The following is a 14,395-nucleotide window of genomic DNA, read 5'->3' as shown; positions in this document are numbered from 1 at the left end:
TATATATTTTCGTACTCCTTGGGTCGCATTAAATTAAAATGAATCCGTCTTTTAAATTGTTGGCAATTGAAATTAAAACAATATATTATAACTATCCCACAACGGTGTACAAAGAGAACTGAAATCACTATATAAGTCTCATGGACCCCTCCTCCTATCAACAATTGGATTTAGGATGGAACCCATGGATTTCTATCATGGTATCAGAGCGGGTCGCCGACTGTAGGTCAAATTTAACTGACCTAGCAGTATATTTTGGCTTAAACTGAAAAAAATGACTGACCCAACAGTATATTTGGGCTTCGAATTTGGGCCAGTGGTCCAACCGATCGGAAAAAAATTGGGCCAGTTGTCCAATCGATTAGAAAAAAAGTCCAACCCCTCCCTCTATCACTAATTGGTTTTAGGATGGAACTCATGAATTTTTATAGTAAATGTTTAACTAAAACTGCATATATATTGATAGTCGGATTTGTATAGTGTTCAAAAATGAATATGTATTTGAATGTAGATCCATGTAGGATAGGATTAATGTATACAAATCTTCATTTTGAACAGTATATTGATTCGTAAATTTTATTTTTCAATGAATGCAAATTCGTATTGAACATTATGCAGATCCACGTTGAACAATATATTAATTCTTATATTGTTCAAAATGAACTTGTATTTAATTTGAATACAAATACATGTTGAATTATATTCACATTCTTCATTTTGAACCATATATATATTGACTTAATTGCAAATTCTTTTTTTGATGAATACAAATTCATTTTAAACATTATATACAGATCCATGTCGAACTATATACTCCTAATTCACGTTAAGCATACAAATTCTATTTTGCAATATGTGCAAATTCTTTTTTTTTCAACAAATACACATTCAATTTGTTATACAGTATATATTTACTTTAAAAAATAGGAATGTCAATTGTCCATTTTATAGATTTTAGATCTTATAATTGCGCCATTCAAATTCTATCTTAGTTATATATATGTAGTTATTATATATATATTCCTTACTCCTTTTGTTCTTATTTGTATAGAGTTGGATGGGTTGATTAGTGTTGGAGAGACGTCACCTAAAAACTATGGTAAAATAATTTGACTTTTGAGTCGACCATATGTTCTTGAATATTTATAAAACTTTGTCCTCATCAACATTTATTCTTGGAAATGCATATTATTGGTATGGAGTTTGCGCATTGCTCAAGACATATGTTCCTATCAAAATAATTTCTCTTCAATTGCAAGTTTGCAACCCACAATATATAAATTCAAAAATGAATTGAACTAAAACCAAAGAAGAATTTGTGTATGTAGTATTGATTGACTTCACAGTATCCTTTTTTATTTAGTGTCTTTAAATAACGATAAATATTCAGCTTTAACTTTATGCATGGATTCAAATTGAGATCAAGTTAAAGAGAAGCTATCAAAATGACAGGTAGTTTTATCTTGAAATTATTGAAACACTGCTACTGCATTTCTATTTTAAATTTTGATTTTAATTTTTCTGAAAAGATTATCTATATTTTTTTTTCATTTTTTTGTAAATCACTTTCCGGATAGAATGAATGGTAGTGGAGAAGTGACCAATTTGTTTACCCCACAATGGCTATATACTAATAGATGAACAATTAATATTGATATATGTAATTATTAAATCTCTTCGTCAAGTATATATCAATCTCGGTATCATTACCTAGGAATCTATATAGTATGATCAATGATTCTGAGCTCACCAGTCACCATGATCCTCTATCCTAGCTACATCCTACATGGTACAACCATTTTTATTTATCTTAAATTCTTTATTATTATTATTTTATTTTATTCTAACCTACTATTTCACATCAATTTTTTTTATAAAACTTCAAGTTTATATATTGACATCTACTATCATGGAACTTTCAAAAAGTTGGGTTTTTCCCATGAATATTGAAATTGGCAAATAATATCACGAACTTTACCCCGAGTTTGTTATTTTCCACCACTGAAAAAATTCCGGCTATATTAATAGCTTGAAGAACAAATTTGGAGGGTGTGTTTCAAAAAAAACTATTTTCAAAGATTGAAAATCTTGAAACTCTCGAAGTTGCTGTCGAGAAATTACGAGAAAAAAATCCGTATCATGATATTATTTGCCGAAATTTTTTCATTGGTGGGAAATAACAAACTCAAGGTAAAGTTCGTGATATTATTTGTCAATTTCAAAGTTCGTGGAAAAAACCCAACTAGCTTTTTGAAAGTCCCATGATATTAGATGCCAATATCCCTAAATAATACTCCCTCCGTTCCCTCATAGTTGAGGCGGAACTTTTCGGCACGGAATTTAAGAAATGAATGTTGAGTGTGTTAAATAAATAGATAAAAAAGTTAGAAAGAGATAAATGTAGAGAGAATAAAGTAAAAAGTGAATAAAGTAGAGAGAATAAAGTAAGAGAGAGTAAAGTAAGAGAGAGGAAAATGTTACTACTATATATGGAAATGACTCAACTATTAGGAAACTTCCCGAAATGAAAAAATGACCCAACTATGAAAGAACGGAGGGAGTATCATTTTGTATAAAACCAAAAACGTAACTTAAAATTGAATTTGGTCAATTTAATTAATTGTCCAGATTAATTTTGATATATAATTACATCTGACAGGAATATAAATAAATATAGCATAATATATAAGAGAGTGAATATTGTGAATTGCTTTAGAAGATGTGGTACTGAATTATTATTTCTTATTCGTCACTTTATAAAAATTATAAAATAAACGTATAGCAAATAAGACAAGTCGATTCTTCATTTCTACATTAAATTTACATATATCTTTTCATTATTCTCATTTTTTTTCTAAAATCATCAGTCTCATGGATTTTTTTAACAAATAAAAAAAAATACATAAAAGAATATTTCTAATATCCCAAACAAAAATAAACATTTGATTAGTGAAATAAATGATACCAATATACATATTATTTTATACAGTATATTATAAATTAAAAATAAATAAAGTACAAAGTAATTTTCAATCAGGACATAACATGATCATGTGTTGAGGGGTAACACATTTGTCGTTTTTTTTAAAATTTAAATTGATCCGATACACGCGTATATATACATTAAATAAGAGTTAGTTTCATCACAATTTCAAAAGTTTTATATACCAGAAATCTTATACTGCATATGAATATAGATTATAAGAGTTAGTTTCATCACAATTTCAAAAGTTTTATATACCAGAAATCTTATACGGCATATGAATATAGATTAACAGAGTAGTATGAAAAAAATCATGACATCAAATATCAAACTATGCTCGCCCATCAAAAGCATTTATTTACTCTTCATATTTAATTTATTAATTTTATATATTTGCCGAATTTGTTTAGTTTTAACTGGTAGGAGTATGAAAAAAATCATGACATCAAATATCCAACTATGCTCGCCCATCAAAAGCATTTATTTACTCTTCATAGATGAAAGATAGTACTATAAAAAGGTAAACTAAAGCTCAAGAGTCAAGGATTGAGGTAAATAACAAGAATTACAGTTGCTGAAGAAACCCCAAAGTCCAGAAAGGAAGTTTTTGCAATACGTGGTGAAATTCAACAGTTAATTGCACAGTAACATAAGAGCATTCACAGTGCCGGCTAGCCGACTGGCTAGCCGATTCGCGTTGCTAGCCGAACCATTGCAGTCGGCCAGCGGCGAATCGGCGTAAAAATCGGCGTGGGCTAGCCGATTAGAGGGCGCTGGCCGATGCGTTGACCGCCATTGTGGCATGCCGATCGGCCAACGCCAATTTTCGTTTTTTTTTTTTTAATTTTTTTTTTGAAAACCTATATATACGCGATTTTAGTTTCATTTTCATTTGCACCACTTGTTTTAACGAGTTTTCTCTATCTCTAAATTTCTGTACAAGAGCAACATCGAGGGATGAGTAACGCGGGTGGTAGCGGTGGTGGTAGTGGTGGTAGTGGTGGTAGTGGTTGGGATGCTGAGGAGTACGAACGGCAGATGAACGAGGCTATGGAGGCCTACATGAACCGCGAGATGGAGCGGTACATGCGAATGGTGGAATAGCAGGCGGTACCTCGCCCTCCACCGGTTGTCCACCGCCGAGCAGTGATTGATCGGGATCACGTAGCTGCACATCAGCGGCTATATGACGACTACTTCGCTCCGGACCCGCGGTTTCCAGCAACCATGTTCAGGCGGCGTTTTAGAATGCGCAGGGAGTTGTTTATGCGTATCGTTGACGCTTTGGAGCGTCGATATCTTTATTTCCGCTTCAGGCACGATGCGGCTGGCAGACCCGGCCACACCCCTATCCAAAAGTGCACGGCAGCAATCAGACAGTTGGCCTACGGAGGCGCGGCAGACATGTGGGATGAGTACCTCCACATCGGTGAGACGACTTCTCTGCAATGTCTGAAGTTTTTCTGTCAGGGCGTGATTCAAATTTTCGGTGAGAAGTACCTTCGAAGCCCTACCCCCCCAAGATTGTCAGAATCTGATGCAGATGCACAGGGAGCAGCATGGGTTCCCCGGGATGTTAGACAGCATAGATTGTATGCATTGGGAGTGGAAGAACTGTCTGACTACCTGGAAGGGGGCCTACACGACCGGCTACAAAGGAAAGAATCCCACGATGATCCTCGCGGCCGTAGCTGATTACCGGCTGTGGATCTGGCATGCGTATTTTGGGGTAGCCAGGTCGAACAACGACCTCAACGTCCTCAACCCGTCGCCCATCTTCAACGAGAAGTGTCAGGGCATTGGTCCAGCCGTCTCATTTGTGGCCAACGGAAACCGGCATGATATGGGCTACTACTTGGCGGATGGGATATACCCTAGGTGGCCCGTCTTTGTGAAGACGATTAGGCACGCGACGGATGACAAGAAGGCCTATGAAGACCACGCTAGACACACTAGTGTGTGGGTAGTCTCTGTGTGCACAGAAAGAAAATAACAGGTTTCCTAGGTCCAGCAAATCCTCTAGATCACACGGTCTAGGAACTCGTTGGTCGTCGGAAAATCCTGGTCGTCGGACACACAGAGCACTCCTTCAAAAAACCCTCAACCACTTTACTAAAACCTAGCACAGGGAAGTAGGGATCGATCCCACAGAGATGGATGCGTAATAATCATGCTCAAGGATTTGGGGATTGTTTTTGGGTTGACTGCTGCCACGCATTTTTTTGGGTTGAGGAAATTAAACTTAACTTGGGATTTTAAACTGCTATGCTAACAGCTAGATCTAGGCGAAACAACAAAAGCATGCACGGAAACTAAACCGAACAATCACTAGATCTAAGAAACTACTCTAATTACCTAGATCTGGGAAACATACTGACGGTGGGGACCATAACTGAAAAGGCAGAGTACGGACGAAAAGCTGGAAAAACAACTAACTAAGGTACTAACTAACAGCGACATCATCTTCTCCAACCAATTTACGTAAAAAAAACTCAGAGAAAGCAGCATGAGCGAAATCAGAACAGAGCAGAATGGATTTAAACAATTTTAATGAGTAATAATTAAGAACTAAACAGATCTACGGATGCTAGACGAAGTAAAACAGAAAGCAAGCACAAAACTCAAAATCCATGCATAACTCGACTTCCCCTGTTCAAATCCAACCTCGAACGCTAAATCCACTCCGGATCCAAGCGTCCGACACAAACTCCAGCCAAAAGAAACATTTCATAACTTCAGATTTAACCAACAACCTCCGATCAACAACAACACCGCAGATCTACAACCAAATTCCCAGATCGAGCACCAAAGCAACAAAAACAGAGATCAACATGTAACTTGCTGAAATAAAAACTCTCAACAGCAGGATCAACGTAAATCAACTTGAAATAACACAAATAATACGAAAACTAAAGAAGTGCATAGATAATCAGTAACATCAACAGCCAAATCGACTTCCAAAAGTGAAGTTCGAACGAAAAGAGTGCAAAACAAAGTGAAAATAAAGAGATTGTATCTTCGCCCTCACGCGGACGGTGTTACGACTGAAATTTTCTGAAGAATTGACCCCTTGAAACCGAAAACTACCCCAGAACTCCCATTTCCCAAGTGTGTGTTGTGTGTGAGCTAAGAGTGAGCGAAAAAGAGTGATATCTTGTGTGTTGCATGCTCCTCTATTTATAGGCGTTGAAGTGGGGCCCAGCGAGGTATAGATAGACTTTGTTGCCCTCAGCTATTGACTCCCTTCTTCAAGCCTTCTTTTTCCTTAGATTCTGCTCACTTCTACTTCATTCATTCGCTAGACCATCTCCTGGATCTAGCGATTCTGTCACACACCTGGCTTAGAAACCGTGTTAGACCCAGCAAAATGTAATGTTTTTCACTATATAACCGATGCATGAAATTAGCCTTATCAGCCTACTTTGCGGAACGACAGGAGTCGGCGCGCAAGGACGTGGAGCGCGCATTTGGTGTGCTCCAGTCTCGATGGGCGGCAGTTAAGGGTCCAACGCGTTTGTGGGATGTCAAATGCGTTTCCCAAATAATGCACGCCTACATTATCATGCACAACATGATCGTCGAAGACGAAGGCGTATAACTGACTAGTTGGGCCAATGACGATGAAGCCGGTCCAAGCCACGGAACGGCCACCCCTAGCGTACGACATGGGGTACCTCTCGATGAAGTCGGCCGCCTCCAGGAATATGCCGACATGCGCCAAGTGGATGCTCATATTCAACTCCAAAAGGATATAATTGAAGAGTTGTGGGCACGGAAGACTGCACGGCGATAGTTTTTTTTCTTTATTATGTAATTTATTTTTTTAAATGAATGTAATTTTTTTTAATGCAATTAATGAATTTTCCCGTATATGTCTCGTAAATTTAATTCCGCAATTTAATCGTAATTTTAATTCCGTAAATGTAGTCATTTTTGAATTATTTTTATTGCGGCTGACCTATGGCTGACCTAAATCTGATGTGGCAGGTGGATTTTTAGTGCTGCTAACGTGACAGGGAGAGAGTAGATTTAATGGAATTTTCCGGTACACGTAATCGTGCGACACCCCACATCGAAATTATGGTAATAAGCTAATAAACACTTTCAAAACCTTTTGAAAAAGAGTAGATTTTCAAATTAAAGAACATAAACTAACCTACACCAAATGCACAATAATCACAACTTAGAAAATTTAAAAATAATAAAAGAGCGACAAAGTTGCTTTGAATATTGCCAACAAAAATGATACAACCACCTTAATTACATTATTCCTACATCATATCTACAGCCGATTAAAGATACAAAATATGGTCAATAAATCAGACATTTTGAACTGTGGTCACTATTTACACTCTCATCAAAAGAAACCTGTGTCTCCCCTGCTTAGAACATGTCATACATTCCTTCACCATCCCATACATTAACCAGAAAATCCACCATTTCCTGTCAAGTTTTCGATCTAAATAGTCAGCCACAGGACCTTACTTGCTTGCACGTACGAAAAACCATATACAAGCGTGTAAACGTACCCCTAGCGGGACAGGTCTGGGAAACGGCTCTGTGCTCTTAAGCATCCTATGCATGCCTTTGCTTGAATTCACGCAGCACAGCTGAAGCTTCCTGTCCATGTAGAAACAAGATCTTGTGAGAAGAAAATTTCGTTTCATTTTCTTAATCATGAAGTATACAATAGAGGTTTCATTATTTATCCGAACATAAGAGTTTTGTAACATTTGGGCTGTTTGATTTCTGTTCGCATCAGTAGTCTGCTCGATGATATAGAGTCTAGGAGAGGTCGTTACCTCAATTTGAACGCTCGCAACAATTGAGATCGAGTGGTTATCTTCTTGGCCCCTATCCATTGCTCTCTGCTCTCATTCCAGAGAATAAGACCTATATCCAAAAGCTTATACATATGAGAATCCATTTATCATTGAAATATCAGCAAAAAGATGAAATGACTTAGTTCATTATTCGAATTTCGAAGATGATACATTTTCTTTCTTCTTTGGTAACATAGGGACATGAAAACATGAAAGAAATAAAGAGATGGATCCATCTTCTTCTAGATGATAGGAAGAATACTTGATTTTTCAAGCAACACAGGCAATAGAGTAACAAAAATAAAAATAGTTCGTCTTTCATAGTCAGCAATGAAAATGGGATTTGGGGGTGTAGCAGTCTAGGCCATAAGTCGATAAAAGTGCCAAATGTGACATAAATCATTAGAACAATTACAAGAATTCAAGCATAACCATAAATGCCAACAATGAACTGACCATGATTTACAAATTCAGTTGTTTCTTTTGAACAGCCAACACCTTGATCTGCATACTCCGGGGTCGGCATATCTCTTGATGATATACGCTTTCCAACAGAGGCCGTGCTAGATCTCATTTCACAGGTGCTGGCTGATCAAAAGCTACTGATATAGCAGCTTTTGGCACCCGGTAGGATCTCTAATTCTGCTCTTTCAACCGCTCATTAAACAACCGTTGCTCGTTTCCAATTCACTACACCAAATGCAGAAAATTGACTCATCTGGCCTAGACGACAACAAGAAGAAGATACATCAGCCAACTAGTAGTAACTAGAAAGGGGAAAAGCATTGGATGGATTGCTTAACATAACAGTACAAACCTTAAACTTCAGCGATTCGATAGAGGAATCATCTAAAGGCTCTTAGCATTTGATGATTTTAAAACAAGATAGATATTTGCATCAGAATTCAAACATGTTGGATGGATAGGTTTTGAATTATACAACTAAGATGCTCAACACGAAAGTAATATTACTAAAAAAGCATTTAGATGAATTATTGATGTACTAGTACTACTATAAATTCTAATCGTTACTCAAATTAACATAAACAAACACAATTATACAACTAACCCCAAAACCATTGATTGAGAAACAAACATTAACAGAAAATGTCGAATTGCCAAAAAAAAATTGCAAAATGCAAATTTTCCTACCCCATACGAAGCAGAGACCAATCAGAAGCGCAGAAGCGTCGATGACAGGAAGGATTTGCTGATTGGCTTCTGGCAAAAGAAAAATACATAAATTGGACAAGAAATTGAGTTATCCGAAACATTATGCACAAATAATTGATAAAAACAGAAGAAATTACATTGAAATTATTCCCTTCCTGGTATCGATCACTTCGCCTCGCGGCTCTGGTGGTTAGATTGCTTCTTCTCCGACAAAGGAGAAATTTCATAGCTTACCTATTATGTATGGAGCTGGATATCTGGTGGTTGCTATTTTTAGCAATATGTAAATAAAAAAGAAATTGGGGATAATCATGTTAATTATTTTCATGTTGGTGGATTATTTGGATAGGTTATGGTTTGGTGAGCAAATTCAGTGCAATTCTCCATTCATGCTGTATTGTTTTAGGGAAAACATTAGAAGATTACACTAAGATAACATTAGAAAATAATGATATTAACACATAGATAACTAATTTTATAGGAGTTTACAAAGTTTCCATAAATTAGGCAGAAAAATAGAAATTACTGTTAGAATCAGAATTTTACACTAATCTCAGTTCATATTTAGTTAAATCTTTTTTCTTTTGAATTATATTTTGTAGTCCTAATAATAAGCCTAGAAAGCGGGGAAAAAAAAGAATTGTGAACTGTGAATGTGAAAAATGAATAGTTGGAGATGTTCTTCTTTAGTTAAAAAATGAAAAAAGGAATGACGTCGAGTAAAAATTCTATGATCCTTCCATACTAAGTTGACATAAGTTGGCATAGTGATTTGGTGTACCTCAACAATAATTACTTGACAAATGGCAATAAATAAGCCACTCATGCCACATCAATTAAATATCAATCTAATAAAATTAATTGCACAAAATAGATATCCACTGAGATTGGGAAGTAGCATAAAATATGGATTATATTACAGAGTGAACTATAAAAATGGTCCATGGACTATGATTTATCTCGCTCATAGTCCCTGGACTTTAAAAATATCGTCAGTAGTCCCTGGACTAAGAGTTTATCTCGAAATTGGTCCTTTTGGCTTTTTTTAGTACGAAAATGCCCTTTTGAGGGGTTTGAGCAATTTGGTCTTTTTACACTTTTAACATTTTAAATATGGTATTATTTCAGTTATGTACTAAATTTGATATTATTTCAAAATTATCATTCTTTTTCCCTTTTGTCATCTTCACTTTGTTTCTTTATTTCAATATTAGATTTAATTTGACAAAATTTTAAATTTTAATTTTTAAATATCAATAAATTTTTTTAATTACAAAAATTATTAAATAAAAAAAATTAATAGTCATAATCAATATTTGAAACTGTATAATATTTAATCAATATGACAACGACATAGTTTTAATCAATATTTAATAGCTTTAATCATAAATATATCATATAACACGATTTATTCTGAAATAAATATGCATCTAATGTAAGACTAATATAATTTTTGTTTATTAATTTGAAAACAATCAAAATTTACTAGTAATTTTCAACAAAAATACTCCTATATAAAATTTTTAGTCAACTTCATAATATTCAATCACAAGCAATTATAACAACCGAACGAATGCTAAATAGAATAGCTTTTATTTTTCCATCATGATTAATATTATTTGTGTGTACTTCTTCAATTCAGCTGAATATTATATTAAATAACAAAAATTAATAGTTTTAATCAATATTTATAGTGTCCATGAATTAATAGTTTAATTAAAAATTTTATTGATATTTAAAATTCAAAATTTAAAATTTAATTTTATAAAATTAAATATAATATTGAAATAAAAAAACAAAGTGAAGGATGACAAAATGGAAGAAGAATGATAATTTTGAAATAATATCAAATTTAGTACATAACTGAAATAATATCAGATTTAAAATGTTAAAAGTGTAAAAAGACCAAATTGCCCAAAACCCTTAAAACCCCCCAAAAGGGCATTTTCGTACCAAAAAAGCCAAAAGGACCAATTTCGAAATAAACCCTTAGTCCAGGAACTACTGGCGATATTTTTAAAGTCCAGAAACTATGAGCGAGATAAACCCATAGTCTAGGGACCATTTTTGTAGTTCACTCTATATTATATAATAGACGTGCAATATACTATTCCTACAATATATATTTACATTGACTTCCTTAGTATTATAGTAGTACTATATTTCGCATAAAAAATTAATCATATTATAACACTAATCTTTGACAGTACTATTTTAAAATTGTATTAAAGAGACTTTTTTTTTCTTATTTTATATTTATATATATACAAAAATAATTTACAAATATAAATTATGACGATAACTTAAGAGTGTGATAACAAAAGTATTAATATTATAGTCATAATTTTTATTTGTATAAAATTTTGGTATTTATATAAATATAAAATAAAAATAATTCTCACCAATTAATAAAATCTCAAGCTAATACTATCAAGGAATAATTTTTTTTTTCTTGACATGAAACTTTTTTATATGTAAAATATCAATCCTATTATGTTAAGAGGTCAATGTACATATATACATGTACTAGTAGTATATTACACGCCTACTCTATATGGCAATTTTTATATTTAATAGTTGTAATATAATGTTACTTTCTAAAATTAGTGGATATCTAATTTGTGCAATTAGTTTTAATGAATTTGTGTTTAATTGATGTGGCATGAGGGGCTTATATATTGCTATTTGTCAAGTTATTATTGGTAAGGTATATGAAGTCACTATGCCAATTTAGTATGCAAGGATCATGAAATTTTCACTATGCCAACTTAGTATGGAAGGATTATGAAATTTTTACTCCGAGTAGGGGGTGACATTCCTTAATTAAGAATGTCACGCACCATAAAGATCACACTTATCTTAATCTTCATCCTGAATTAGTAATTGCAACTAAAAAGAGATTATGGCCAAAATAACTTCAAATATGTGAACCCTATTTTATTTTTATTTTTATAATATACGACTGCCATTATCTTTCTTTCAATTGGTCCGCTTTAAATTCGATCACGAATATCAATGTTGATTTCCAGACTGATCTATTGTATTTTTCATGTTTTTAGGATGTTTCTACGCAGTATCACTTCAATTCCAAAAATCTAAAATAAAACACAATAAAAAAACATCACTAACAACAATAAAATATGTGGAAATCTGAAGGGCCACTATGCAAATAGTAGTAGTATGATTTTTGGTCATGCGTGGAATTGAAATTAAGGCCAGGAAATTGTTGGTATGGTCATATTCACACAAAATCAAAGATAGTGATCAATATATTTACACTGATTTTTCCTGAAACTAAAAAAAAATGAAGTGATCAATAGGAACAGCCCATCCTCTGCTTCAAAATCCCATTATACAGAGCAGCATGATTCGCAGGCATTTTCTTCAACTCATTTCCACACCAATTTCTCTGAATTTCCGACCTTTTTCTCCCTGCTTTTCTGTACAATTCCCCATTCCCCTTGGGTTCCTTCACATCCTCTGCAAATTTCACTTTCTTCTTCTTCATTTTATTCTTCTTGCTTCCTCCTGTCACACCAAATTGCAAATTAAGTACTAGTATAATTTTAATTTAATACAAACCAACCTTAAAGAAACAAATTAAGTCAGATTTGTTTGTGTATACCTGAAGACAAGCAAGATTTGAGGAGTTGGTTTTGATGAATTTGGGAGATGGGAGGGAAGTACTTTCCTCGGAGGAGATCGAAGAGGACGACCGTGCCAGCGGAGACGGCCATGGCGGTGGCCAACACTAGACCTTGAGAGCTCAACGTCGGAGTCATGAGGACTCAGGAGAACAACAACTTTCTTCAATATTACTATAAGAAAAATCTGGTGGGGGTGACAAATATTTATTTGTATTAATGTATAAGGATGGCCACGTGGATATTTGGTCAACAAAATACCACTATCTTTAGTTTTTTCTAGATAAATATACTACTTCTACTACTATAATGCAATTAAATTAATAAAATGAACCACATATTGACACTTTTCTAGCCCAAGATAGTATATGCACACTTTCTAGCAGTTGGGGATCCATGGGGATATCTCTAGAAACAAATTTAACAGGATAAGAAAATAAAAAATAAAAGATTGAGTGGAAAGTTTATGGAATAACGTTTACGCACGTCAAAGTTTTGATATCAATTATTTGAGGGGAAAAAGTGTATAGCACACCTACATTTTATAAATTTCACTTTATGTCTACTTTTTATTAACTAATATTTCAATTATTTCTTCTTCTATATTATAATTTTATTGATTAAAATAAATGTCGCATATTATAAGTTTTTTATAACGACTAATGGATGGATAGATTTGAATTCACTTTTCTTCTTTCAAGGAGTAGAAGTTACATTTTGATTTTGATTTTGTGGGCATATCATTATCAATAACACATGTGTATTTCTAAAGTTTAGTTTTTGTTTTGTCGGCATATCGCTATCAATAATAAAAATGACATTCCATTTCTAATTTTTTTAAAATTTACACGTATGTCGTAACGGCGGCTAGACGATATTATAGCAGAGAATAGAAGGCCAATTCCGTAACAAAATTTGCATGGAATGCATAAAAATCTCGTGAGTTGTCCATCTTTTGTGTGCGGTCAATGATATACTGGGATTAGTCAAAATTAATGTTATATGAATGCAAATAATATAAAAAAAATAAAGATTAAAAGTCATTTGAAAAATATATGGAATATCTTCTAAAGTTATTTGCTAAACTATTATCAATGTGACTGACCAGTGACCACGTTATAGTTACATAGTAGTATTATTTCAAACACCTATGAAATTTGGCATAGAATATATAACTTTGTCCATAAAAAATATGAATATTTTTCTGATACGAATTTTAATATATAATTAATTAATAAAAAAAGAGATAAATGATAGTGTAACTTGTATTAGTAAATATTGAACTCCATATTGAATTTTCAAAAACAGACTAATAAGTAAATAGTATACTTAATCCTGGCCAAAAAGTGTGGTTATCATGGACTTCATGTGTGATTCTTGAGCTTCTCTCTTCATCTTTACTCACTTCTCTCGTATTATGCTGTCCAAAAAGTGTGCGAGATTATAGAAACTTCTTTTTTGGTCCTACCCTGTATGTGTCATGCTATGAACCATGGATGGTAGGTGGCATGCTCAAATCAATTTGTATAGGAAACTCATAGTTATCTCATCTTAACATCTGTCAACTACTGAATTTGGAACAGTACTACTACCATTGTGCCACGTCTACAATATTCTACTACAATCTACATTAATTATTGAAGCACTAATTACAAGGATATGAAAATAAGTGGAGTAATACTACTAATTAGTTCTCAACATAAGAACTGTGGTTAAGTAGGCATTCCATTCATTCATTCATTTTTTAACCAAATAATCACAAGTTCAAGTCC

At 33.7% G+C, this 14,395-nt stretch overlaps 2 protein-coding genes across 5 annotated transcripts; both read right to left on the bottom strand.

The window, feature by feature from the left end:
• Nucleotides 1–7,156: 7,156 nt before the first annotated feature.
• LOC125211998 (uncharacterized) lies at nt 7,157–9,300 on the bottom strand. Of its 4 annotated transcripts, none has more exons than XM_048111995.2 (6): nt 9,117–9,300; nt 8,959–9,027; nt 8,263–8,496; nt 7,786–7,876; nt 7,513–7,603; nt 7,157–7,426 (listed from the first exon to the last, which is right to left on the bottom strand). In XM_048111995.2, exons 3-6 carry the CDS (start codon nt 8,378–8,380, stop codon nt 7,367–7,369), a joined length of 360 nt encoding a protein of 119 aa, XP_047967952.1. In that variant the 5' UTR covers nt 8,381–8,496; nt 8,959–9,027; nt 9,117–9,300; the 3' UTR covers nt 7,157–7,366. The 4 variants fall into 4 exon arrangements, with proteins under 4 accessions (XP_047967952.1, XP_047967955.1, XP_047967949.1 ...); XM_048111998.2 differs by having other exon boundaries at nt 8,959–9,024; XM_048111992.2 differs by having other exon boundaries at nt 8,263–8,529; nt 9,117–9,297.
• Nucleotides 9,301–12,188: 2,888 nt separating this feature from the next.
• Nucleotides 12,189–12,816, bottom strand: LOC125215967 (uncharacterized). The gene is made up of 2 exons (XM_048117554.2): nt 12,605–12,816; nt 12,189–12,507 (listed from the first exon to the last, which is right to left on the bottom strand). The coding sequence occupies exons 1-2, from the start codon at nt 12,759–12,761 to the stop codon at nt 12,293–12,295; spliced, it is 372 nt and encodes a 123-aa protein (XP_047973511.1). The 5' UTR covers nt 12,762–12,816; the 3' UTR covers nt 12,189–12,292.
• Between the last annotated feature and the right edge of the window lie 1,579 nt (nt 12,817–14,395).

Source organism: Salvia hispanica, chromosome 3 (assembly GCF_029641045.1).
Source record: "Salvia hispanica isolate PSC_SH4W2 chromosome 3, Shi_PSC_v1, whole genome shotgun sequence".
NCBI lineage: Eukaryota > Viridiplantae > Streptophyta > Magnoliopsida > Lamiales > Lamiaceae > Salvia > Salvia hispanica.
Note: the sequence above shows the minus strand (reverse complement) of the source record. Positions and strands in the feature narration are given on the sequence as shown.

Bases quoted from the DNA above. Each gene is read 5' to 3' on its own strand.
- LOC125211998 (XM_048111995.2), bottom strand. From the start codon at position 8,380: ATGAGATCTAGCACGGCCTCTGTTGGAAAGCGTATATCATCAAGAGAT. The intron at 7,877-8,262 runs GTCAGTTCATTG...TTTTGGATATAG, and splicing joins AACTGAATTTGTAAATCATG to GTCTTATTCTCTGGAATGAG. The intron at 7,427-7,512 runs GTACGTTTACAC...AAAACTTGACAG, and splicing joins CCAGACCTGTCCCGCTAGGG to GAAATGGTGGATTTTCTGGT.
- LOC125215967 (XM_048117554.2), bottom strand. From the start codon at position 12,761: ATGACTCCGACGTTGAGCTCTCAAGGTCTAGTGTTGGCCACCGCCATG. The intron at 12,508-12,604 runs GTATACACAAAC...TTGGTGTGACAG, and splicing joins CAAATCTTGCTTGTCTTCAG to GAGGAAGCAAGAAGAATAAA.